The sequence below is a fragment of the Bufo bufo genome, chromosome 7, assembly GCF_905171765.1.
Source record: "Bufo bufo chromosome 7, aBufBuf1.1, whole genome shotgun sequence".
NCBI classification, from domain to species: Eukaryota; Metazoa; Chordata; class Amphibia; order Anura; family Bufonidae; genus Bufo; species Bufo bufo.
In genome coordinates, this window is record NC_053395.1 from 172,854,768 (window position 1) to 172,882,380 (window position 27,613).

General features: G+C 41.1%; 1 protein-coding gene across 1 annotated transcript in view; it reads right to left on the reverse strand.

Annotated features, from left to right (window-relative positions):
• Positions 1–27,170, reverse strand: part of COL6A2 (collagen type VI alpha 2 chain) — a 41,672-nt gene extending 14,502 nt beyond the window's left edge. Inside the window, exons 1-22 of the mRNA XM_040439223.1 lie at positions 27,011–27,170; positions 22,960–23,054; positions 20,986–21,611; positions 18,522–18,542; positions 15,731–15,796; positions 14,421–14,474; positions 14,294–14,338; positions 14,162–14,188; positions 14,052–14,078; positions 13,920–13,964; positions 11,761–11,814; positions 10,408–10,470; positions 8,236–8,298; positions 6,562–6,651; positions 6,316–6,378; positions 5,853–5,915; positions 5,605–5,667; positions 4,785–4,847; positions 4,499–4,549; positions 4,381–4,416; positions 4,086–4,148; positions 3,869–3,931 (exon numbers count right to left, since the gene is read on the reverse strand). Of these exons, the coding sequence (XP_040295157.1) occupies positions 3,869–3,931; positions 4,086–4,148; positions 4,381–4,416; positions 4,499–4,549; positions 4,785–4,847; positions 5,605–5,667; positions 5,853–5,915; positions 6,316–6,378; positions 6,562–6,651; positions 8,236–8,298; positions 10,408–10,470; positions 11,761–11,814; positions 13,920–13,964; positions 14,052–14,078; positions 14,162–14,188; positions 14,294–14,338; positions 14,421–14,474; positions 15,731–15,796; positions 18,522–18,542; positions 20,986–21,611; positions 22,960–23,047 (1,734 nt within the window). The 5' untranslated portion in view covers positions 23,048–23,054; positions 27,011–27,170. The remainder of the gene's footprint in view (positions 1–3,868; positions 3,932–4,085; positions 4,149–4,380; positions 4,417–4,498; positions 4,550–4,784; positions 4,848–5,604; positions 5,668–5,852; positions 5,916–6,315; positions 6,379–6,561; positions 6,652–8,235; positions 8,299–10,407; positions 10,471–11,760; positions 11,815–13,919; positions 13,965–14,051; positions 14,079–14,161; positions 14,189–14,293; positions 14,339–14,420; positions 14,475–15,730; positions 15,797–18,521; positions 18,543–20,985; positions 21,612–22,959; positions 23,055–27,010) is intronic.
• Positions 27,171–27,613: the final 443 nt, after the last annotated feature.

A 27,613-nucleotide genomic window follows, 5' to 3' on the forward strand; every position in this document is an offset into this window, starting at 1 on the left:
CTTTCATGAGTACCCGGATACATTGGAGAATGCTATGTCTTTGGCAGTACGGTTAGATAGACGTATTAGAGAGAGGTATAAGGCTCCCTCCGCGCAAGGGATCCCTTCTGTGAGTGGTTTCGTCTCACCTGCTCCCCAGGGTGATATATTTTATGTAACTCTGGGGTAGGGGAGGAACCCATGCAGCTGGGTCAGGTATCTTTCCGTTCTGGTCTCTGGTAGAGACTTTAGGCGATTGCATAAACTATGTTATTACTGTGATAAAAGTGGTCATTTTATTTTTGCCTGTCCTTTTGTCAAACCGCATGTTGATGAGAAAGAATCACAAAGAGGTTTACTAAAATAAAAAAAAAACATTCCTAACTCTTGGTAGTGTGAATTGAGTGGTTGAGCAAGCAGATATGCAAGCTCCCTGTAGTACTCGTTTTCTCCTTCCAGCTATAGTGGCTCTAGACTCAAGATTTTTTTGTTGTTGAAGTATTCATTGACTGTGGTGCTGGGGTAAACCTTATTGATTTTCTTTTTCCTCAAAATCTGGGTCTAAGTACTTGCACTTTAGAAAGAGAGATTCCTGTTTTCGCAATTGATTCTTCCCCTCTTTCTCAAAGGAGTCTCACTCATATTGCTCATGGTATTATGTTAAGGGTGGGTGATTCACATGTTGAGATTATGTCTTGTTTTGTCATGAAGGACTTGCCCGCTCCTATAGTCTTAGGGTTACCGTGGTTGACAAAACATAACCCAATTATAGATTGGCAAGCAAGACAGATCATTGGTTGGAGTGAATTTTGTTCGGATAATTGTCTTGGCACATCTATCTCTAGAGTGTCTACTACGCCTCTACCTCGGTATCTCTCAGATTTTGCGGATGTCTTTTCGGAGGGTGGGGCTCAGGAATTGCCCCCTCATCGTGACTATGATTGTCCAGTTAATCTCATCCCAGGGGCTAAGTTGCCAAAGTCTCGGCTTTACAATTTTTCTCAACCTGAAAGAGAGGTCATGTGGAAGTATATTCCCGAGAGTTTGGCAAAAGGTCATATTAGGCCATCTAAGTCGCCAGTGGCAGTGGGTTTATTCTTTGTAAAGAAAAAGGATGGATCGCTGAGACCTTGTTTGGATTAACGGGAATTGAACCATATTACGGTCCGTGATCCGTATCCCCTTCCTTTGATCGCCGATCTTTTTGATCAGATTGTTGGAGTCAAGGTGTTCTCCAAGTTGGATTTAAGAGGGGCGTACAATCTGATCAGAATCAAGGAAGGGGATGAGTGGAAAACGGCCTTCAACACGCACGAGGGTCATTTTGAAAATCTGGTTATGCCTTTTGGGTTAACGAACGCGCCAGCGGTATTTCAGCGATTCGTCAATGACATTTTCCATCATTTTGTGGGGTGGTTCGTGGTAGTTTACTTGGATGACATTTTAATTTACTCTCCTGATCTGAAGACCCATCAGGATCACGTGAGACAGGTTTTGACGATCCTTCGGGAGAATAAATTATATGCCAAATTGGAGAAATGTGTGTTTTCTGTGCAGGAGCTTCCGTTTCTAGGATATCTGCTTTCCGACTCTGGTTTTCGTATGGACCCCGAAAAGGTCCGGGCGGTTCTGGAATGGGACCGACCGGAAAATCAGAAAGCTTTGATGCGGTTTTTGGGGTTTGCTAATTATTCTAGAAAATTTATTTTGAACTATTCTACCATTGTAAGACCTCTGACCGATATGACTAAGTAGGGCGCCGACGTCTCTGTCTGGTCGGATGAGGCATTGCAGGCCTTTTCGACTATTAAGGAATGTTTTGCGTCTGCTCCCATTCTGGTGCAGCCCGATGTGTCTCAGCCATTCGTGGTGGAGGTTGATGCATCAGAGGTGGGGGTTGGAGCAGTGCTGTCGCAGGGTTCTTCTCCTGGCAAATTGGTTCCGGTGTGCTTTTTTTTCCAAGAAGCTCTCGGTCGCCGAGAGGAATTATGATGTAGGAGATAGAGAATTGCTGGCCATTAAATTAGCCTTTGAGGAATGGCGTCACTGGTTGGAGGGGGCGTCTCACCCCGTTACAGTATATACGGATCATAAGAATTTGGCTTACCTGCAATCTGCCAAGCGTCTGAACCCTAGACAGGCCAGATGGTCACTGTTTTTTTACCAGGTTCAATTTTGTGGTTACTTTTCGCCCGGGGGTTAAAAACGTCAAGGCAGATGCGCTGTCTCTCAGTTTTCCTGGGGGAGGTGATTCAGAGGATCCTGCTCCGATTTTGGCTGATGGGGTGGTGGTCTCCGCTCTGTACCCCGAATTGGAGATGGAGGTGTTGGGAGCCCAGGAGGGGGCTCCTGGTTCTTGTCCCCCAGGGAGGTTGTTTGTTCCTGATGGACTGCGATACAAGGTATTCAAGGAACGTCACGATACTGTCCTTGCTGGACATCCTGGTGGTAAGTCCACCTTTGATCTTGTGTCCCGGAGGTTCTGGTGGCCCGGGTTACGTAAGAGTGTTGAGGATTACGTGGCAGCTTGTGAAACCTGTGTGCGGTCAAAGGTTGCTCATACTCGACCTGCTGGTTCACTTCTTCCTTTGTCTATTCCGTCTCGTCCTTGGACACACTTGTCTATTGGCTTTATTACGGATCTGCCGAGTTCCTCTGGGAAAACAGTAATTTTGGTGGTTGTTGACCGTTTTAGTAAAATGGCTCACTTTATATAGAGAGGTAAAGGCGAATGGCTGACAAGAGACGTATGACTGGTCCGGACCTGTGTGTGGGTGATCTGGTGTGGTTATCTACTAAAAATATTAAACTGAGAGTACCATCTTGGAAACTGGGTCCAAGATTTATTGAACCGTACAAAATATCTGCGGTGGTCAATCCAGTAGCGTTTCGGCTGGATCTTCCGCAGACTTGGAGGATCGATGATGTGTTCCACAGGTCTTTACTGAAAAAATATGTGAAACCCATGGAATCATCGCCATTGCCTCCTCCTCCGGTTCTGGTTGATGGAAATTTAGAGTTCGAGATCTCCAGGGTTCTTGACTCAAGAGTTCTTCGGGGTTCCCTTCAGTACCTGGTACACTGGAGGGGATACGGCCCTGAGGAAAGGATGTGGGTTCCGGCTCTGGATGTTAGTGCCAGCCGACTGGTTAGGGCTTTTCACAGGTCCCACCCGGAAAAGGTTGGGCCGGGGTGTCCGGAGGTCACCTGTAGAAGGGGGGGTACTGTCATGCCCTGCTCAGGCTATGTGCGGAGGTCTGCTAGATTAGCAGCATGTGTCTAGCCTTTTGTTTTGTTTTGGAGTCAAGCTAGATCCGCCTCCCTTCAGGTGCACTGGGTGGGGTCGTTGGTTTCAGTTTAAATCACACCCACTCCCAGTGTTCCTTGCGGGTTATAGCTTCTGTCTGGCTTTGTGGAAGCAAGGAAGGAAGGATTGGCTGTTCCTGCTCGGAAAAGATAAGTTGGTTTCTGTTCTATTGTGGTTTGCTGTCTAGGCTGTTAGAGAGACGCGTGTCCCTCCAGGTTCTGAGGGAGCAGGCTGCCTCTATCCCCCTTTCACCATCTTAAAGATTTTAGGGTATTTTCAGCCCAGGCACGAGGACACGTTATTCCCACCTTAAGGGTCTGAATGTGGGCATAGCAGTATAGGGAGAGCTGGTAGGGATTTGTCAGGAGGTGACCTTGATCCCCAGCTTCTCGCCTAGAAGCTTGTGTGTTTATTTTTCTATGTATCTGATATCCTGTCCGCCATGACAATACCATACAATACAGCAGATGTTTAGGCAGGGAGAATGGGATAAGATTAACTAATATGGTTATATCTGTATAAATAAAAGTGATGACAAAATTGCAGATAGCTAAAATGTAGAAAGAAAAACAAAACATATACCGGAAGTCCAGAACCTCCAGTTGGTCCACGGGGTCCTGGTTCTCCTACAGGTCCTGGGTCACCCTGTACAAAGTGGAAATAAACAGAATAACTACATTCTGACTGGTTAAAATTCTACTGTAATTGCAGTAAATTTCTTATTTCTATAACATGGGAAGGCAGAGAATCTCACAGCATGGTGACATTTATATGGCAATCTACTTCAGTGGCTACTTACAGGCTCTCCATTCTCTCCCTTTGGTCCTGCTCCTCCTTTGAGACCAAAGTCTCCACGTCCTCCCTGCAAAAGTATAAAGATAGGACATTAGCTGGATGAGATCCATTAGCAAGTTTGTGGCTCATATATATGGTGCTTTGGGAAATACCTGATCCTGCATGAATTAATACAACAGTGAAGGTCCTTAAAAAGGTACCTTCACCAGTCATAATTCATGGCACCAGGGCAAATATTAATAATATACAAAATTACCCATTAGGTGGAATTACTGTTTGAAGACTAAATGGTGGCCTACCTGTGGTCCTGGGAATCCCTTTTCTCCTTTATCTCCCTAGAATAATAAATAAAAAAGTCAGTAATCATCTGCCCCTTCTTTAACATCTGTTTTTTTAGGAACTATAGATACTACTCACTGAAGGACCTCGTGGTCCTGGATAACTAATACCAGGTCTCCCTCTGTCTCCCTGTAAGAAAAGAATATAATATTAATATATTTATGTAGAATACTCCATACAAGAACTTATGTATCTTATTTTAGAGACCTTTTATGTATCAACCTTAGATACATTTTATTATGGTATGTCTCCTACAAAATGACACATAAAAATTTAAAGTAATAGCATAGAAGACCAACTACGGTAAGTACAAAAATACTATCAATAAAGATCCTAAAAAAATCAAGGTGCTACAATTATTTACCTTAGGTCCTGCTGGCCCTGGGTTCCCTCTTTCTCCCATGTCACCTGGGTCTCCTCGTGACCCCTGTATAGAAAATCAAAGGCATTAAGAACAAGACTATATATCAGCCACATGTAAAGGATGGTAAATAAAGGATAATAAATTTAAAGGCTTATTTCCAGCTTAAAAAAGTAATGGCATATAGGTAAAATATGACATACTGTATATGTAATATCAGTGTTTGTTTGATGGGGTCCAACCTCTGAAACCCCCTTTATCCTGAGAATAAAGGGGCTGCAGACCTGGGTTAGCTGCTGCCACTTCTCTGGTTATCCTTGCACACCGTGCTTGTGACCATGGTAAAGCATTTCTAAACATGTTATATGATCAACACAGGAGTATAAGGATAAGATCAAACATGGCAGAAGGGTTGCAGAAGTTTTCCATTCTGAATGGGGCCTGCAAAAATCCATGCCCATGCGGCAGAAACAACCCCACTCATATTATGGAAGTCCTTTCAGTTGCTGAAATTTCTGCAACACATACTCCATGTGTGATATACCATTTCTGAAGTATTGAGTGGTGAGAAACTATCACTATGCATCCTTGTGATAATGTGCTATAAAGTGTTGTTATATATTATCTAACATAGAGGCAACATTGTAGACAACTCCTAAGAGGGAACTACTATGGCCAGAAGGAAAGTGTGCAACCCTTTGTGGGCCAGAGGTAATCCACATGCCGGAACTTGAATTCCATTATTATACTTTTAGGTAATACAATGAGAATGAAAAAATAAAATAAAAAATAAATATAAATATATATATATAGGTAAACTTACATTTCTGCCAGGTACACCAGCAGGTCCTTGAACTCCTCTTGGGCCTGGAGCTCCACGATCACCCTTCAGGAATAATAGTGAGTCAATAAATGATTACATAATTACTGAGGTTGAACAAAGTCCATAATCCATCAAATTTGACCTGATATTAAATGAATATATGTTATGTTGTGCTATAAGATCACAAGAACACTACATCACTGGTCAATAGATCAAATGGTATCCCCCAATATTTAATCTGATTTTACCTTTGCTCCTTTCACACCAGCTTCTCCACCGAGTCCTCGCGGACCCTCTGGTCCAGGATCACCCTAAATTTAAAGACAACAGGTTACTTAACAGAACAGTCATAAGAGACCTTAAAACATTTTTTTTTTTCAACAGGAAAAACAAGGAACACTTCATGCCTATTTGCACAGGACTATAATCACAGTGATGATGTATAATATTAGCTCATTTTTCATTGATTGCATTGTTTATGCTGACCTAAAAACCATCATTGGATGACCAGGCACCTGCCTGTTGCTTGCAGTGGAAACATATGAGAGGGTAAAATCAAACGATCGTATGAATGATCCTATGTACGAAACAACTACATGATTACAGTTACGCATAAATGGGAGTAAATGGGCACCAATCTTGTTTATCGGTGATTGTTATGGCTAATTTATCTCCCCACGTAATTGGAGTCTAAGCCTCCAGTTTGTTTACCTTCTCTCCTTTGGGACCGTCAGTTCCTGCACTTCCTTTGGTGCCGGAATCTCCTCTACGACCCTAAATGAAAACAATTTCTGAAAAAGTGTCCAAGAAACCAAAAGTAGCATGCATTATCACAGATGAGCTACAAGATTAGCCAGATAAAATAGATAAAATATGCGTTAGCATAAAGTCTTGATACAAATGATCTGTATGCCATAATAAGTCAGTAAAAACAGTCCGTAACAAATATGGTCTTACTGGCTCCCCTTTTGGTCCTTGAATTCCAGGTCCACCTTTATTCCCTTTCACACCTGGGGATCCAGGAGCTCCAACATTTCCTGCAGGACCCTAAAAACAGAAAAGAGAGATGCGTGTAGAAATGTTAAATTAAGAGACCAGCAGTAAACCCAATTTGAGAGGTTGAGAGTAAGAAAGGTTAACACATCATATGTAGTGAGAAAGGCTCTCAACAAAGATATGGTAGCCTTGGACAATGGTGATAGAAGTGGAGTTATGTTGGGGTGGAATGCAGATATGTGCTGGGGTTCCCTGGCCCCACCAGAGGAAATTCTTCTCGGGGCTTAACCCCCATATCATCAATAAAGTCTAACAGGTTTTGGATTCAAAGAAATATATCCTAGTGGCAAGTAAGTGTCTCCAAAGGCAGATTTGTTTCTCCTGGACCAAAGCCTGGTCCGTTCAGAGGATCCTCTGGTACACTAGTGGTCAACTCTGACGCTGGTGGAACATATGTATTATTTTAATCCACTTCTTAGACATCAGCAGCAATCGATTGTTATCCAAGTAACAACTTAACAATTTGCAAGTAATTTCCTATACTAAACATGCTTTGACATTGACTACATAAATGCAGCTTTGATTATAGGAACTTATGTGTTTTCTTGCAAAAATGAAAAGATAAAGATAAAATCTTGCAGATTCCGAATCTGAAGCTTATATCAGGTTTTTTTTTAAAGCCCAAGGTACGTACTTTCTACACCTGTGCAACAAAGTCATGCAGCGTGCCACACAAAAATGTGCACTAGGTCGCGGTCTATCGCAGGTCCTCTCCGTATGAAAAGGTCCCCCCATATACTAATCCCAGTCCTGCCGGCCAGAAAACACCTGCAAAGGGTCTGGGAGTAGTGGCCATCCCTCATCCGAAGCTGGAGAAGCACCAAACGATACTCTGGTTTGCACCTTACTGTCACCCAAGATGTTGGCCAAGAGCCAAATTCGAGGTCTGGCCCCTCCCCAAAGGGTTTTATGGGGGGAGAGAAACCAGATGGCCACATACAACCTACTAGACCTTAGGGAGTTTGCCCGTAAGGGCGTCGCAACCCTGAAAATCCTAGTGACAAAAAAAATGTGTAAAGTTAACATAATTCGTCCAGAATTATAAAAAATTGCTCTTCTTATGCCAGTCTGTAAAGCCGGGCAAAGAGAGGTGAGTGCGCTCAAATGTGTGAAAACGAATTGCGTACAAATGTGCAGTCACTCAGTGGTCTCCCATCCCCAGTGACCTCAGGCATCCCAGGGCACTTCTGCAACTTTAGCATACAAACATCCTGGCTGATGACTCCGACCCAGATGCCGAAGGTCACCTACGGGTGGCAATCTTTCAGCCACCGGCATACACCTCCGGTTTAACCTCTGGGTGTTTCTCTGCTCCACCTCAGGGTATTCCGATTGCAATCATGTCTCTGCTGATAACAAGCTAACTACTGAAAAGTGATCTCCACAGAACAGGAAGGGTCAGCCTATTATAGGCATAGTGGTTTAGTATTTTTTGAATACAGTTAATGATATAAAAAATTTTAAAAATAGCATCAAGCATTCTTAAAAATATGCTTAGCATAAAAATATGATTTAATCAATAGGCCATTTTCTGATGACGCATTCCCTTTAAGAATGTGTTACCATGTTTATTACCTTATTTCCTTTCTCTCCAAAAGACCCAGATAATCCACTACTTCCAGGCCGGCCGGGGTCACCCTAAGATAGAAATAATACAGAGCACATAATAAAATAACAGTAACATTAAAGAGCTTCACTGGGTTACACATACTGATGGCATATCCTCAGGTTAGATCATCAATATCAGATCGGTGGGCATCTGGCACATGGCACCCCCACGATCAGCTGTTTTGATCTGGCACTGCACCGGAAACAGTGTATACGGTGGAAGCAGAAGGCTCTGTATGCTGGGTAGTTTCTGGGGCCTGTGTACTGAAGCTTAACTCCCATTCATTTGAATGGCTCTGAGCTGCAGTAGCCTGGCACAGCCACTACACCGCATATGTCTGCCTCCAGGGCCATACAGTACATTGTATAGTGCTGATCAGTGGGGGTACCAAGAGTCACACCGATCTGATACAGACCAATCAGTCATCAATATCTGTAGTACAGAGAACCAATTTAAGTAACACTTTATTTAGATCAGCCTATAATAAAATATGTTTTTACATTCAATATTGGTAGCAATATTTTAACTGCCTCATTAATATGTGGGCAATCACTGAATTATTATATGGTGAATTTAAAGTCTACAAGACTTTCTAAAATGCCTCAGACCTTCATAACCTGGGCTATTTCCTCTATTTTTATTTCATTTTACTCATTTATAAAGTGCCAACATATTCCATAGCGCAGTACACAGACTGTCAACAGTATGGGGGTCATTTATTGGTAGTACGCCACTTTTGGGCGTAATTCTGTCGAAGAATTGTTTGAAAAGAGTTTTTTTAATGTCCGAATCTGTGCCTTTTCCCTGCTCACACCACTTTTCTGAGGTGGAGGAAAAAGGGCGTGCCGTGGGCGGGGAAGAGGGCAGGCCGGCCAGTCTCATTCATCATTTTTCACACCAGTTTATGGCGTGAAAATGGTCTTAACCTACGCCAGCCAGGGGACTGGCGTAGTTTAAATCATAAATTTAAATAGTATTGGACTGGCACTCAAACATATGGGTTCACGCAAATAAAGTAGAATAGTGCAATTTATTAAAACATAAAAAACATAAAAGCATACATACACGTAATGGTGGGATGGATGAGATAATGGGTGGACTATCTCATGTATCAAGTCCATAAGATGCAGGTTTTTGGAGAAAATGGATAATGTCCAGTACTTATGCAAATAATACCTATTAGGCAAAATCGATAGCAAACAGTCTCATAGTATGATGAGTATGATACTCACTATTTACTGCACAACTCTGTGGCGTCCCACATGTAAGAGCGCTTACCTCGGTGTCGATTCAATCCAATGCAAACGGCAGAGTATAGTTGCTTACTGACGTCATAAAATCGGATCTCCGTAAGATCGCTTCAATTATCGCGAGATGAGCTGTTACTTTTTCTTTCGTATAATACAGACTCTTCAATCGCGGCAAAAAATCACAGTGAAGCTTCGATCTTGTGATCTTGTGATTGCTATCAGTAGCCAGCCATTAATAAAGTCGACCACCAGTCGGTTTGCTTTCGTTCGTTTAAGAAAATAATTTCCTTGGTATCTTTCAATATTGCATGGCCATGCTTAAAATTTCGGACTCTTTATGAATATCCCATCGATCCCAGATGCGTTTTCGAAATAGATCCCTATTTCTTCCTCAGTGAGGAATCTATTTCGAAACACGTCTGGGATCGATTGGATATTCATAAAGAGTCTGAAAACTACACCCACCATTACGTGTATGTATGCTTTTATGTTTTTAATGTTTTAATAAATTGCACTATTCTACTTTATTGGTTCTTTGCGTGAACCCATATGTTTGAGTGCCGGTCCAATACTATTTAAATTTACTGTCTTTGAAGGGGTGATTCATTTTTGGACATTGGCACCAATCCGTGTATATGGAGAGTGAGCCGTCCCATTACTATTAATGTCGTTTAAATCATGTTGCATGGCCGGCTGCACCACGTGCCAAAGTTATGTAGAGACTTGTGCCGCTACATAATTTTGGCGCATTCCGTACCAGCATAGGGGGTTAACACTGGCGTCTAAATCACCGGTCTTAATAAATGACCCTGTGTGTTTTTAAATGTGGGAGGAAACTGCAGTACTATGCTATATTAGACAGAGTACTACATTAAACCTAGCCCGTACTTTAATTCCACGGTCTCCATCTTCTCCTCTGTCTCCTGCATCTCCTGGATAGCCATCAGGACCCTGAAAAAGAAGTTACACATATTCCACGGAAAATTACAATGATGCCATAAATAAAAAAATTAATTGTATGCTGTCCATACATATATGCTAGATATATAGTGCTGTGATGTCACAAGTTCACAATAATACTTAGTGCACCAATCACTAATAAGTAGTCAGACCTGTTAAAATGTGAAGTTGCACATATTGAGCCAAAATATCATTAGTGCCGATTTCGCAATGGCGAATATATTGGAGCACTCTATCTGCATATAAAGCTATTGTAATGTTCTTCCGTGCCAACCATTTTCTCCAGTCTCAGGAAACTTCTAGCAGCTTGAAAAATGTAGCTATAGTGACCCACGCCTGTATTGTGTGCGCATTACGCGCATATTACATTTTCGCAATCAAGACCATATTTGCGAATTGTCGAATTGACGAATATATGACAAATATTCTACCAAATATTCACAAAATATCGTGAATTCGAATATTGCCCCTGCCGCTCATCACTATCGGACACGACTCATTTGGAAACAATACAACTCTAGGCACCATATCATGCATTTCATCTGGGCACTGTATGTATATAAGCTGTAAGCTATCTAAATGGGCACTATATGCGTCTATAAATCTTTCACTATTGTTAGCACTATTCTTTTGGGCAGGTTCTGCACTAAGTTTATAGGCACTGAAGGTATTATTTATCTAAATACTATAACCATTATTTTTCTGGGCACTGTGTGATACTATATGCTCACTGTATGCACTATTTTTGGCGTACTTTAAGGCAAAATTCATCAGTGTACTAGATATACTTTTCATATTGGAATTGGGCACCTTGTACTGGGACTAGATAAACTGTATTAACTACTCATCTGGGAACTGCATGATATAATCATATGTGCCTCCTCTACAAGATCATCAGTCCTACATTATCTCTGCTTTATCATCCGCGTCCGTGATCCATGGTTCCAGTCCGTCAAAAAAATATAACCTGTCCTATTTTTTTCACGGAAAACGGTTCGCGGACCCATTCAAGTCAATGGGACCGTGAAAAAACGCGGAGGCACACAAGATTGTCATCCGCGTCGTTTTTTTTCCTATCATTGGCATGGCAAACTTGACTTAGACTTTTTTTTACTTTCCTTCATGTCTGGTGATCCTCCAAAAATAAAGGAAGACACACAGAAACAAAAACGGAAACGGATCACGGAACAACGGAACCCAATTTTGCGGAACGGAACACAACAATGGTCGTGTGCATGAGGCCTTAAAAAGACAATCAGCAGAACCACAGGGAAACCTTACCTTATCTCCAGGATCTCCTTTACATCCAGGAGCACCAATCCGACCTGTCTTACCCTAGAGATAGAGAAAGAGTCAGTGTCTATCATCCTATTATTATTCATTCTTATTTTCTTTATGTTATGATATATATATATATATATAGTCTATAGGTATGCATAGATATATGCAACAAAGGTTGTGTTTAGGGTATTCTAAGTGGAGAAAAAAACTGGAATACAAACCTGTGCAGAAACACTGAAATATTAAAGAGTTGCTTAATCGGAAAGGGCTAGTGGGCCTGCATCCAACCCGTACGGGTACAACCACACGGTCAGGTTTCTGCATGAATTTTTTCGAGCCAAAGTGAGGAGTGGATTTTAAAAGGAGAAAAAATATAAAGGACATATATGATGTCGCCTCATTTTTTAATTCACTCCCGATTTTGGTTTCCAAAACTGCATGCAGATCCTTACCAAGTAGCCGTACCCTAAAAGTTGTATTAGATAACTAACACTGGTAAGGATGTCTAGCAGAAATGATAGGGCTCACACAAGGAGTCTACATGATTTACAAATTTGGGATTTGCTATTGAACAACAACTTTTAATTGTAGCCAGATAAAATGATTGGACAACTACATCTCTCGTGCCAAAAACACTAGTGTTTGCTGAACTAATACCATAATTCTAGTTGTAGAAGCTTACCACAATATCAACAAGATAGCCCTGCATAAAAGAGCTGAAATCTGGAAATAATTGCACAGTCTTTTTTTGTCAAATTGTTTAATATTCTATTCGGGTATCTCATCGTTAAATCTGCTTATTAGAAAGCTTAGTGACAACCAATATGGCTGATATTACAGCTTCCACTTGGCCTGTCATTCAGCTTTTCTAAAGTCACAAAAATATATATTAATAGATATCCAGTGATAAATCCTCTGTTCTAGTAATGTTGCCTAAGAATTGCCTTAAAGGGGTTGTCTGGAACCAACAATCCAATGGGAACTGCTTCCTGGTCCTTTGGGAACCGGAAGTGATCCGGAAATGATCAGTGTTGGGATTGCGGCCAGGTGAGTGGATTTTTTACATTCAAGGGGACGGGAAGGGGGAGGCACACAGGGGGCGCTGGGGTTGTTGCCTCCAAGGCCTGACAACTCCTTTAAGGACGCAGGAAAATATGGGTAATAATCCTGGTGAGTGCTGTCATACAATGTCAGTTTTATTGTCAGTAAAGGTTCTGAGCAAAAAATATAACAGGATGTCTAGAATAACTTTAGTGAGTTACAGTTTATAAAGCTGGGAAATGTACTTTGAAGGGGTCTTCAAACTATAGCTATTTATGCCATGCTCAGTGGTTTGGTAACTCCCATAGACCACATATGTGGCCAACCTTTCATTCATTGTTCACCTAGCTTTGACTGCTGGCACTAGCCTAACAAAAGGGAATGGATCCCTATTCTCTCAACTGGAGGAGGTCCCTGCCTATGAGACACATATAGCATAAATCGTGGATATGCCATTAATGTCTATAGTGGCAGAACCTCTTTAATGTGATATGTATTCATTTCTCTTAAAGGGGTTATCTGTACATGACAATCTCTTTCTAAAGCTAAAACTAGCACTGTTCCTCACATGGATCTAGAGGTCTCATTCATTGCTTTAAATGCTCTGCTAGATTCTCTTCAAACTGGCTGCTCAGGGGCAGTATCTTTTCTAAGGGGGAGTGGTCTTCACGGTAGAATATTCCTTCTCAGGGAGTGTTTCCTTTCTCAGTGGGTATGCACTTTCTATCGCAGCTCTCTCCCTGTAAGTGTCACAGCTTCTAGCAGTAGATACGGCTGGTGGCAGTTGAAGGATGGAACTGAGCATGTATGACCACCTCAACATGTGGACCTGCACATTACTATACAGATTAAACACCAGAGGGAGCCATTATAATGAAGTAAAGAGAACATCTGACAACTGCAGCATCTTTAACAGAAAGTAAATTAGAAAAGTGACACTTTGGTGTAAAATTGGTCTGTAGATTTTTCTTAATCTTTTAAGCCTTTCATTCAGCAATACACTACATGTTCAAAGAGTTTATACAGATCTATTCCTTGGTTTCTCTTTGAGCCTATGAAGTGTTGCCAGTCTAACAATTCACATACAGTATCAATTTAGCACAGTGTTTTCTCCGTACCTTCTGCCCATCTGTACCATTTCTTCCATAAATCCCGGGTATGCCCTGGCATGAAAAGAAATACAGTAATTAGTCTACAATCCACTCCATGTTTTAAAATATGTATATATAAATTTTCCAAATCCAACTTACCTTCCTTCCATCTGCACCAAAATCTCCCTGGCGAAAAAAAGCAACATGTTTAGTGGAGAAGAAATATTGATGACAAATCAAACATGACCTGCCATAGATGGAGGGGTTACCTTTTCACCTTTAGCACCAGGAACACCCTAAAACACAAGAGAGGAAGAGGTTAAATGAACAATCACTTGAAAGGCATGGCTAGAAACAGGTTTTTGGCTATGTGTACCATACTTCTGAAAATGACCACATACCTTGGGTCCAGGATATCCAATTGGTCCCTCAATTCCAGGATCTCCCTAAAAGTAAAAGATAACAATGTGAGCTCTTCGGCACGAAATGACACAGAGGTTGAATGATATACAAAGCAACACCTCTCACCTGCCGTCCTTTCAGACCAAGATCTCCAGGTTCACCAGCATTACCTTTGGCACCCTGAAAGAGAGCAGAAAATAAAATCAGATTAAAATATTTTTCAGTCAAGAACAACCAAACATCTTCTCTTAAGGGTGGGTTCACACTAGCGTTTGGGATTCCGTTATGGCTTTCCATTATAACATGGTTATAACGGAAAATAACGGAACCAATAAGACGGAAGGACGGATCCGTTCTTCTGCCCATAGACTTGTATTATGACGGAATGCAAAACTGAAACCTTTAAAAGGCATTCCGTTTGCTCTCCGTCCTAATATAAGTCTATGGGAATCAAAACTGATCCGTCTAGTCCCGTTATGCAAGACGGAAAACAAAGTCCTGTCCTGTCTTGCATAACGGGACCCAGACGGATCCGTTATGCTTTCCCATAGACTTCTATTAGGACGGAAAGCAAACAGAATGCCTTTTAAAGGCTTCAGTTTTGCATTCTGTCTGGGTATTCCGTTATTTTCTGTTATAACCATGTTATAGCGGAAAGCCATAAGGGAATCCCTAACGCTAGTGTGAACCCACCCTTAGTTTCATGTAACTGGTTGTATTAAATTTGTATTTAATGATTTTCAGTTTTCAGACACTAAAATTGTATGTAGGTTTTGTATATGTCCTTATCAAATGAAGATATTATTTTTGTCACTATTCACATCAGTCATTTTTTTTTATTCTTAAGGCTTGGTTTAATTATTTTATATAGTCCCCATCTATACTTGCCTTTACATCATAGAACAGTTGGTCATTGTTTTGCTCCTCTTGTGAAACTCTGCCCCAGATTTACTAATGTGCCTGTGCATAGAAAGTGTCTAAAACGTGGAACAATTTGGCACAACTGGGGTTTCTACAGCTTTTTAAAAACTTGCTCGAAAAGGGGATAGACTTAGCGGGAAGGGAAGCGTCTTAAAGTTAAAAGGGGCTTGGCCCATAATGGCAGGTTTTGAGCCAAAATTGTACCACAAGACGAAAGTGTCTATCTTTGCACCACATTTATCATCCAACCTAAGTCCCTGTGATAGTTCTGCTGAAGGTCTAGACAGCCATCTATAGGATTAGTACATGTGCAAAATTAGAGAGTATTCTGGCATTATATTACTGAAAAAATGAGAGTCATGTTGCATATACTGTAGCTATCATGTTGTGACAGGAAAATATAACCAGCGTTAAGGATGGTTAACGTGGGTTATATGCAGGTAGAGGTGGCATCAGGGCAGCATAAGTTATAAATGCAGCCCTGTATATGACAAAATTAAGCAATTTTCACTTACCTTCTGTCCTCTCTGACCATGCAGACCAGGAGGTCCCGAAATCGCCAGGCAGCTCAATCTGTAGCACTGCAAGATATCAAACATTATATACGGTAAAGAGGTGAATGCTGGTTAAACATACTCATAAAGATTAGTATGATAGCATTACAGTTCCGCTTCTCACCTAAATACAAATACAGGGGGACAGTTATCAAATATGTTACGCCAGTTTCGTAGCATAAAAATGTTGGAACTGATGTTACTTGCAACCTTTTGGCAAAAGTCGTAAAATACGCGGTTTTTTGTGAGCTGTGCTTTCTCACTTCACTTTCAGAGGTGGAGTGAAAGGTTCACATCACCTCCTATCCCTTGGTTGAATTTGATGGACAACTCCTTTAAGTTGGTCAGGTTCTGCCAGTAGATCACTTTTAAGGGCTGTTTCACACGAGCGGGACATTGGCTGCGTGAATGAGAGCCAAGACCCGCTGCGGACAGAAGAAGCACGGAGCATTAACATGATTGATATTGCTTCGTGCCTCTCTGTGACCTTTTTACTACAAAATCACAGTGAGATAAAGTTGTACGACGTTTCGGCTACACAGTAGCCTTTGTCAAGTATACAAAAGGTAAAAACTGGCAATGTTAAATACAGATATGTGACCTCTCCCACCACATGTTGGAGCCAATCATTAAAAGGCTCCGTCCACTCAATGTATCAGTGCAATTAGAAACAGCCTCTTCAGTAATCAGGCCATCTAAAACATATAATGAAATAAATCTGTACCTGAAACATATAAAACATTGTCCAATAGCGCTAGACATATTCCCATCCACCTCGGCGTCTGGCCAATCGCAGTGCGCATGTCGATGACGTCATCGCGCTATCGCCATGACGCGCTGCCGTCAGTCACGTGCATAATGTGTCATTAAGTCACATGATGATCACGTGTTGGGCGCAAGGTCCTTTGTACACATGAAGATACAACCAACTGGAAGGTCCTGTCAACAGACCTAACTGTTCGGCCTGTGTGTGTCAATGGGGACAAAATCATGTCTCACACACAGACAACCACACAGGGGCAAAGCAATATATCCACTTTATCTAGATGGATGTTCCATGAGGTCGGACACATATAGAGCATGGCCGTCTAAAATTTAATGGATATGGGGGGAAAAAAAAACTTAATTCCAACGGAACCGGACGAAACAATGTATCAGATACACAACACAGATATATATTGTAAATAGACATGTGAATTTAGTGATCAAACAAAATAATCCAAATAAACCATAATCCAACCTAAAAACATTGTCTATACTGAGTCAGACATGAATAGAACACTACCTATCTATCTACACTGTTTACATTAAATTCAATGTTGAGTCTCTGGGGTTGTAGCGATTGTAATGTAAAGATCCATTTCAGCTCTTTTATCCTCAACATGCGCTCCCTATCACCACCCCTCTTGGGGACGTCAGAGTCAATGACCCTAAATCTCAATTGGCTGACAGTGTCCACAGTCAACAAAATGCTTAGCCACCGGTTTGTCCACCATTTTTTTCTAATGGTGCTTTTGTGTTTGTTAATACGCTCCCTAATTTCCATGGTTGTTTCTCCCACATAGATCAAACTTTTATATATATACAGTACAGACCAAAAGTTTGGACACACCTCATTCAAAGAATTTTCTTTATTTTCATGACTATGAAGACATCAAAACTATGAATTAACACATGTGGAATTATATACATAACAAACAAGTGTGAAACAACTGAAAATATGTCATATTCTAGGTTCTTCAAAGTAGCCACCTTTTGCTTTGATTACTGCTTTGCACACTCTTGGCATTCTCTTGATGAGCTTCAAGAGGTAGTCCCCTGAAATGGTCTTCCAACAGTCTTGAAGGAGTTCCCAGAGATGCTTAGCACTTGTTGGCCCTTTTGCCTTCACTCTGCGGTCCAGCTGACCCCAAACCATCTCGATTGGGTTCAGGTCCGGTGACTGTGGAGGCCAGGTCATCTGGCGCAGCACCCCATCACTCTCCTTCATGGTCAAATAGCCCTTACTTTCAAAGTTTTCCCAATTTTCCAGCTGACTGACCTTCATTTCTTAAAGTAATGATGGCCACTCGTTTTTCTTTACTTAGCTGCTTTTTTCTTGCCATAATACAAATTCTAACAGTCTATTCAGTAGGACTATCAGCTGTGTATCCACTTGACTTCTCCTCAACACCACTCATGGTCCCAACCCCATTTATAAGGCAAGAAATCCCACTTATTAAACCTGACAGGGCACACCTGTGAAGTGAAAACCATTTCAGGGGACTACCTCTTGAAACTCATCAAGAGAATGCCAAGAGTGTGCAAAGCAGTAATCAAAGCAAAAGGTGGCTACTTTGAAGAATCTAGAATATGACATATTTTCAGTTGTTTCACACTTGTTTGTTATGTATATAATTCCACATGTGTTAATTCATAGTTTTGATGCCTTCAGTGTGAATCTACAATTTCCATAGTCATGAAAATAAAGAAAACTCTTTGAATGAGAAGGTGTGTCCAAACTTTTGGTCTGTACTGTATATATCTTATTATAGTTTAGTAAACTCTTTACACACCTAAGTCACATTAAGTCAATTTTTTCCTGAATCTTATCTAAATCTATCTAACTATCTATCTATCTATCTATCTATCTATCTATCTATCTACAATATAGATGTATTTAACTTGTGTTGGGACCAGTGTCATGTCATAATGAATATTATACTCTAATGAAAGACACACCAAAATGATACAAAAAACAGAGTTTACATACCTCTCCATAAGCCTCGTGTTTCTGTAGAGAAAAACAAATGGAAATGTAATTAGACTATTTATGTTTAAGAAATGAACAGATACATAGATATTAAGTACCGTAGATAAATATAATAGCCATAAACAAATACAATGTGCGCATGAGCATATTAGGATGTATAACATTTAAGGCTCTGAAACCCTTCTTGTACAATGCACTTCCTATCTGCATCACCATCTGAAACACTTCAGATAACAATGTTGAAATAAACACCTACATGTAAGTAGGATCCTCATATAACCACATCCATCTCACATGGGAGCAGTTGGGGCTGACCCATGTTTATCTATCACTGCCCACTTGTGGCATTATGGTTTGGTTTTCCTTCATTTGTCTGTATAATGCCCAAAGGCTTCCATCAAGAGAAACAGCGCATGTGCTGTCATTTCCCCAAAGTAAGCATCCACTTGTGACCTTGGTAAGAGTTATGGTGACCTCTCATTCAGATGTTTCCATGACCTCTATTAATTTCACTATAAAGAGTCCACACTTGAGACACATGTGAGGCCAATATTCCAGACTGATAGTTGTCTCTAGTCAAGAGGATCCCAGCAGCTGGACCTTCCCTGAATAGATTTTTATGATACCGTATGTCTAGTGTATACAGTATGTCTAGCTCACTCACAATTCAGCTTTGGTGTCAAATGCAAACCGGGTTAGAAATGTAAAATGAGAAAAAAACCAAAATACTTCTGGTAAAAAAAATGTACTCATGACCACCACAGTTTCAGGACTGCCATAAAAATTTCCAGATCCCAGATTCCTGGGAAGTTGAAATAGGATTTAAAGGGGTGGCCCCACCCCAACTTTAGTGATACGTAGAGCCGAGCATTGTGCTTTGCAGTAAAGTAGAGATGAATGGGGTAGCAGCGTGTGCTTCACCATTGCTCCATTCATTTGGTGGACTGAGGGACCGCTGTTCCTAGATCGGTGCAGGTGAAAGTGGTTAGATCACCGCCAATCAGGCACTTAACACCTATTCAGTGATGAGACACCCTCTTTAAACAAAGTAGAGTCTGACAGCAATAAAATAATTAATAAAAATTTATGATTTCATTATTTGGTGCTCAGTTTTTCTAAACTAACACTTTGTCTTTTGACTACCATGTAATAACAATGGCAACATATGCCATGGGAGTGTTGAGGTGGAACTGTAGGGTAGAATTGGATGCGTGGGGCCTGGGAAGTGACCGAGCCATTTCAGAATTATACTGAATGAGATAATTAGTTCAGTTATATGGCAACATCCGAATTTAGTGGGAGATTAGAAGGAGTGAAGCCCTCAGAACACAGGAATGAAGTTGCCAACTTAAAGTCAGTTCAGGTTGAGAGACAGTTGGGCTTGTGAGGCAACCTGGTCAACTGAGCAGAACTGTGGACAGAGGACTACATTATTCTTCTTTACTGTGCTTGTTCAGTGAAACTTTACAATGATTAAGGCTATTTTCACATCTGCGCTTTCCCTTTCCGCTACTGAGATCCTTTATAGGAAAACGCTTCAGTTTTGTCCCCATTCACTGTCAATGGGGAGAAAACTGAAGGGAACAGAGTGCACCAGAATTCATTCCATTCTGTTTCATTGCGTTCCCATGATGCACACAAAAGCGCTGCAAGCAGCGTTTTTGAGTGCATCCTGGGATGCGGAGCAAGACGGATCCATCATGACTCACAATGTAAGAGAATAGAGAATGATCCGTTTTCTCTGACACAAAAGAAAACTGATCCGTCCCCCATTGACTTGCAATGGTTTTAGAGACGGATCCGTCATGGCTCTTTTAAAGCTAATAGAACCAGATCCGTTCATAACGGAAGCAGACGGTTATATGATCATGACGGAAGCATTTTTGCTGATCCATGATGGAGCCAGCAAAAACGCAGATGTGAAATTAGCCTAAGTTGTAGCGTCCCTTATTTGAATTTCTTAGCATCTTGTATTTTAAGCATCCGTTATGCTCAGTTATGCCCATTTTGCATTCATTTTAGCCATTTTTACCTGAGATCCGTTATTTTAGACAGAAAAAAATAAATATTTATGTTGGACATTTTCTTCTGTCTAAAATAACGGCTCTCAGATGGACATGGCTAAAACAGATGCTAAATCTGCATAACTGAGCACAATGGATGCTTAACATACAGGATCTGTTTTTCGTTGTTTCCTGTTCTTCTGACAGATCCGATGAAGGGAATATGAAACGGTGATGTAAACCAATAAGATTTTGTGCTACTATATTTTCCGTTGTATTAAGTTGAGTTGCTTGCATGTAAAGGGTGCACTACCCAACAAAGTTGACATCTAAATTCCAGGAACAGCATGAATTTACACATAACAAACGATTAGTAATTAATTCAGCAATGCAAATCTTCGGATATCCTAAATATTAAATTTCAATACCCTTAAAACATTCTTCCTTTTCTATCCACTTACCATAACTTGAATGATTTTATCGATGGTTCTCTGATCAATCTCGGTTTGGTCATCAGGTCTGGTCACTGAGTAAGCGTTCCTGAAGAGCTCATGTGGCATGTTAGCAATCTCACGTAGGCCAGATTCATAAACATCGCGGCTGGCAGCTACTGAGAAAAGCTTGATACCGGCGAGCTGTGCTCTGTCTGCTTGTGTCTTCACTCCTCCACATGGATTACCAGTTACATGGCCATCAGTGATCACCACAGCGAAATTCACAGGTTCACGTCCTCCTTGCCCAGCCTGGTTTTGTATCTGCGCCTTTATCTGGGCGGTCATGTTAGAGATGGCGCAATCTGTAAAGGTGCCTCGGCCAATGTACTGGACTCCTCGTAGTTTCGAAATGTATTCATTCTTGTCAGTGGTGAGCTGGCTGAAGATCTGGACCTCATCTGAATAATGTAGACCTCCATAGTGCCAGTTCATATAGACCTGATCTAGGTAGGCCTCATTCTCTAGCTTTGCCAGGAAAGCAGGAATAAATCTCTTCATGTGATCCAACAAGCTCTGGATGGGAGCGGTCTGAAGAATTATACTCTCAGATGTGTCAATGATGAAGTACACATTGATGGGACATTTGACCTTGTCTAGAAAAAATGTTCACAGAAAATGTCAAGAGGAGTAGAGCGTAAAGTCCTTGAGTTTTCTCCTTTTTTGAACATACTGTAAATCCCACACTAGCCAAAAAATTGGTAGAGGCAACATATATGGGAGATTTATCAAAAGTGATGCAAAGGAAAACAGGCTTACTTGACCAGAGCAACCAATCAGATTCCACCTTTTATTTTTCAGAGCTCCTTTGGGAAATGAAAGGATCAATCTGATTGGTTGGTATGGGCAACTAAGCCAGTTTTACCTTGCCAGTTTTGATAAATCTCCACCAAAATATTATTCAAATAAATGCAAAGGCCCTTATTAATCAAGGCTGGTGTTTGCTATTCCTGTCTCAATAGGGTCTGCATCACAGGGGCAGATATTTATGACAATTGTCCATGCAAAAAAACTGAAATCTACAACAGCTCTTAACTGCCAGAGATTTCAGTCATTATTAAAGGGGTTGTCTCACTTCAGCAAATGGCATTGATCATGTAGAGAAAATTAATACAAGGCACTTACTAATGTATTGTGATTGTCCATATTGCCTCCTTTGCTGGCTGGACTCATTTTGCCATCACATTATACAATGCTCCTTTCCATGGTTAAGACCACCTTGCAATCCAGCAGTGGATTAGCATTAACCTATGTGCGCTTCTACGTTCCTGGCCACTAGAAAGGACAGAGCTTTTTCCTATATTGTGCAAGCATGACCATCGCTGCTGGATTGCAAGGTGGTCGTAAAGATGGAAACAAGCGGTGTATAATGTGATGGAAAAAAATGAGTCAAGCCAGCAACGGAGGCAATATGGACAATCACAATACATTAGTAAGTGCCTTGGATTAACTTTTTCTACATGATCAATGCCATTTGCTGAAGTGAGACCACCCCTTTAATAAATCACAAATGAGCCACAGAATAGAGATGTTAGCAATCAACAACTTTTTCATCTGGTGGACTCAAGCCTTCCATGTAGTCCATGTACAGCCATTAATGTCTGCCATTTAATTGTCTATTTATCCAGCAGTAGGAATTGCAATGCAGTATTACAATATGACATTATCAAGGCCAACATGACAAAAAGGGTGCTGGAAATCAGTTAATGGAAGAAATATCTTCAATAATGTTAGCAGGTGACGCCAGGGTTGTCCTGCTCACAATCATGTTCAACAATTCATAGACTTATTCAAGAAGCTATTATTTATACAGTACATAGATTCTTATGGCTACAACATTTGAATGCCTCTTTCTGTACACATTTCCATTTGTATCGCATACGTAACACATCATTCAGTAGCTCTGGTGCAATCTGGAGACCACTATGTATAGTAGCAGGTTACCTTCACATGTCTTTATTTCATCATTCTGTGCTGATATAGAGCCGAAGGCAATGCAGAGCAGCAAACACAGCATTCGTAGCTGGGCCATGGCCACTCTGTAGAGAAATGCACAGACATGTACACAGAATAGTCAATAGGACATAGCAAATATGTGAACGACATTTCTTTATGTGTAGTTAGATTTTTTACAACAACAAGCATGCCTGATCACTAGCAGTTGTAAGAACATTTCCTAAAATTGCTTCCTTAAAAGGCACACTCCTAGGATATGATCATCGGAGAGCTGACTTGCGGACAAAAATAGGACATGTTCTATTTTTTTGCGGAAAGTTCGGGGCCGAAGCCCGGAAGTTCGGGGCTGCGCTCCGGAAATGCGGATGTGGAGAGCACATAGTGTGCTCTCCGCATCCATTCCTGCCCCATTTAGAAAGAATGGGTCTGCACCCGTTCCCGATATTGCGGAACAGATGAAGACCCATTTGCGGACATGTGAATGGACCCTAAAAAGGCTTTATGTTATATACTGTATATAAATATATATATATATATATATATATAATGAAGTCACTTTGAAAATAGTCTTCTTTAAAATATGCATCTGCAGCATCTACGCAGACCTACAGTACAGACCAAAGGTTTGGACACACCTTCTCATTCAAAGAGTTTTCTTTATTTTCATGACTATGAAGGCATCAAAACTATGAATTAACACATGTGGAATTATATACATAACAAACAAGTGTGAAACAACTGAAAATATGTCATATTCTAGGTTCTTCAAAGTAGCCACCTTTTGCTTTGATTACTGCTTTGCACACTCTTGGCATTCTCTTGATGAGCTTCAAGAGTAGTCCCCTAAAATGGTCTTCCAACAGTCTTGAAGGAGTTCCCAGAGATGCTTAGCACTTGTTCACTCTGCGGTCCAGCTCACCCCAAACCATCTCTATTGGGTTCAGGTCCGATGACTGTGGAGGCCAGGTCATCTGGCGCAGCACCCCATCACTCTCCTTCATGGTCAAATAGCCCTTACTTTCAAAGTTTTCCCAATTTTTTTGGCTGACTGACTGACCTTTATTTCTTAAAGTAATGATGGCCACTCGTTTTTCTTTACTTAGCTGCTTTTTTCTTGCCATAATACAAATTCTAACAGTCTATTCAGTAGGACTATCAGCTGTGTATCCACCTGACTTCTCCTCAACGCAACTGATGGTCCCAACCCCATTTATAAGGCAAGAAATCCCACTTATTAAACCTGACAGGGCACACCTGTGAAGTGAAAACCATTTCAGGGGACTACCTCTTGAAGCTCATCAAGAGAATGCCAAGAGTGTGCAAAGCAGTAATCAAAGCAAAAGGTGGCTACTTTGAAGAACCTAGAATTTGACATATTTTCAGTTGTTTCAAACTTGTTTGTTATGTATATAATTCCACATGTGTTAATTCATAGTTTTGATGCCTTCAGTGTGAATCTACAATTTTCATAGTCATGAAAATAAAGAAAACTCTTTGAATGAGAAGGTGTGTCCAAACTTTTGGTCTGTACTGTATGTGTTCCCATGGTTACTACAAGCAAACCCTGTACAGTCTGATCCTGCTGCCACCCTCCTAAGAATTCCTCATGTCTGTAGATTAGAAAGATGAGAACCAGTGGGAGAGGATTAACAAACAACTACAAGATCAGACTACATACAGGGTTTGTTTGTAGTCTGTAACCATGGAGATGCAGTGTATACACAAAAATGGCATTACAATCAAGATACACTCGAACAATACAATATCTTTGCAAAGGTAGGCATACTGTTTAAAGGGGTTGTCCGGGTTCAGCTCTCAACCCGGATATATCCCTCTTTTCACCCAGGCAGCCTCTCTGATATGAGCATCAGAGCATTTCATGCTCTGATGTTCTCCTTTGCCCTGCGCTGAATCGCTCGGTGACGTACCGTGCTCACCAAGTGTAAGCTAGGTGGAGACTTCCACCTAGCAGTGATCCAGGTGACGTCACTAGCACTAATGGGTGGGCTTTAGCGCTGCCCTAGCCTGTAAAATGGCTAGGGCAGCACTAAAGCCCACCCATTAGTGCCGGTAATGTCACCGGGAACTCTGCTAGGCGGAAGCCTCCACCTAGCAGTGTAAAAATATCAACAAACAGCCCTTGCCCTGCGCAATACAGCGCAGGGCAAGGGAGAGAATCAGAGCATGAAATGCTAATATCAGGGGGGCTGCCTGGGTGAAAATGGGGATATGTCTGGGTTCAGCTCTGAATCCAGACAATAATTTTTTTTAACAATTCTCTGGGGTAAATGATATTTTCACTACTGTACACTTAATGTATTGGACCACTATGCTCTAAGCAAGAGGTCAACCAGCAGAAAAGCCTGCAATATCTGCCAAGCTTTGGCTACTTTCACATTTGCGGCACAGCTCTCCTGCAGGCTGTTCCGGCACAGAACATTCTGCTGGAGTTCTCTGGGTCCAACATTGTTGGATGTTACCGCAATGCCCACTGACCCTGTTGACAGAGACCATTACCCGGCAAATATGCTGGGATTCGGGCAGGACACAAACCACTGCAAGCAAAAGTTTTTTTCTGTCCGATTCCCGCTATTCTATGCCGGAACAGCCTGCTCGTGAGCCAGTAGACAATTGTGCCAACATAACATAGTTTGTATAGTAGAAAAAAGACATATATCCATTCAGCCTATTGTCCTGCGAAGTTGATCCAGAGGAAGGCAACAAAACCCTTGAGGTAGAAGCCAATTTTCCTCATTTTAGGGGAATCCTTCAGGATGCCAATCAGGCAGTCAGAATAACTCCATGGATCAACGACCATTCTCCAATATTCTAGTAACTATAACCTGTAATATTAGTACACTCCAGAAATACATCCAGGCCCCTCTTGAACTTTGTAAGTGAGTTCACCATCACCACCTCCTCAGGCAGAGAGTTCCATAGTCTCACTGCTCTTACCGTAAAGATTCCTTTTCTATGTTGGTGAGACTTTCATTCTTCTAGACGTGGAGGATGTTATATTACTGGTGCAGTCACCATACAACAGTATTCACAATGGGGGGCCAATATAACATTCATGTCAAGCTTTGGGAACCATTTGTCCCACCCATCCTGGTCTCTGGTTGGTCATAACAATGATATGATGTGCTCTAAATAGTTGCACTCTCTAATACTGACGAAGTGTAGCCTTATTTACATTATGTCCCAAATATTTGTAGATTACAGTATATAAATGTAGACAGGCTAACAATGTATACATATAAACAACAATATATACATAAATAGCTTCAGCAACAGACTTGTAGCTCACGTCATAGCCCAGTAGTCACAACCTGAGACTCATCAGCTCTTGTAAAACTATAAAATCCAACATGCCCTGGGAGTTGTAGTACAACAAAAGTTGCAGTTGTAGCTTAGTTCATTGGCATCTTGAATGATTAATAGGGTTTTGTCATCCACAGCAAACATCTAAACCAGCCTACAGCTGGATAGGGCGGGTACTCATGCATATCACATATAATGTATAAAATCTTAAACTGTAGGGGACAGAAGGTGTAGACAATATCATAATCTCACAAAATAGGATGGATATAATGAGAGATTAGATACAATCCAACACCCAAATGAAAAAAGAGGGTTGGATGTGGATCATACACTGTTCATATTGAGGTTTCCTCCTTTCGAAAAAAAAAAAAAAAATCTGTTCTTTTCTATTCTCAAGCATAGAGATATTATCTGGGATAAAACCAAAAAGACAAAGGGTAGCAATAATCATGGACTCCATCAGACAGGAAAATGATCTAGGTACTGCTATATTGCTAGCATATAAATTATAATGGTTAGAGAAGACTCCATTATCCAATATCATATATTCAGTCCAATAATATCAGTAGGGGGGCCAGCCTACTTGTAATATTCACACCTGATAGCCATAAGCATACCAACCCTCTATAGTGTTACAATGCGGAGCTGATCCCTGGCATTGATTGCTGATGTCCCAAAGCATAACCCTACAACTAACACTAAATATTAGAAATCTTACCTTAAGGATAGTAACAAAGCTAATAATTTCTATAGGGTCAGTTGCTGGCAGGATCAGTGCATTCTTTGTAGGAAGAGAGAAGCTGATGCTTGAGATGGGACCTTCTTCTTAGCACAGAAAACTTTCCTTCCTACACCCAAGCTCCTTCTAGCTCTGCAGTTTTTTTTCTCTCCAAATTTGGGTCAGCCCCTTCGAGTCTTTGCAAGTTATATGGAGACGTCCTTCCATCTCTTACCACAGGGTGGCACTGTGGATCCACTAAAGGGTGTGGAAGTCATTTGGCTGCTTCATGCTAAGGGAATGTGTCTAATCTTCAACAGTTTTTCCAACAAATCGTTGGTTTTTTTTTCATGAGAAAAATCATATTGTTATACCCCAATTAGTTTATTTCCTGTGTAATATGAAAAAAGAAGAATGACTAAAAGCTGGGCTGTTAAATCTTTGCAAAGAGGTTGTTGTAGGACTGCAAGTCACAGCATGCTCTGCCTTCTGAGTAGTGATGAGCGACAGGGGCAATATTCGAATTTGCAATATTTTGCGAATGTTTGGTAGAATTTTCGTCATATATTCGCGAATTCGAGATTATTTTCTTGATCGCGAAAA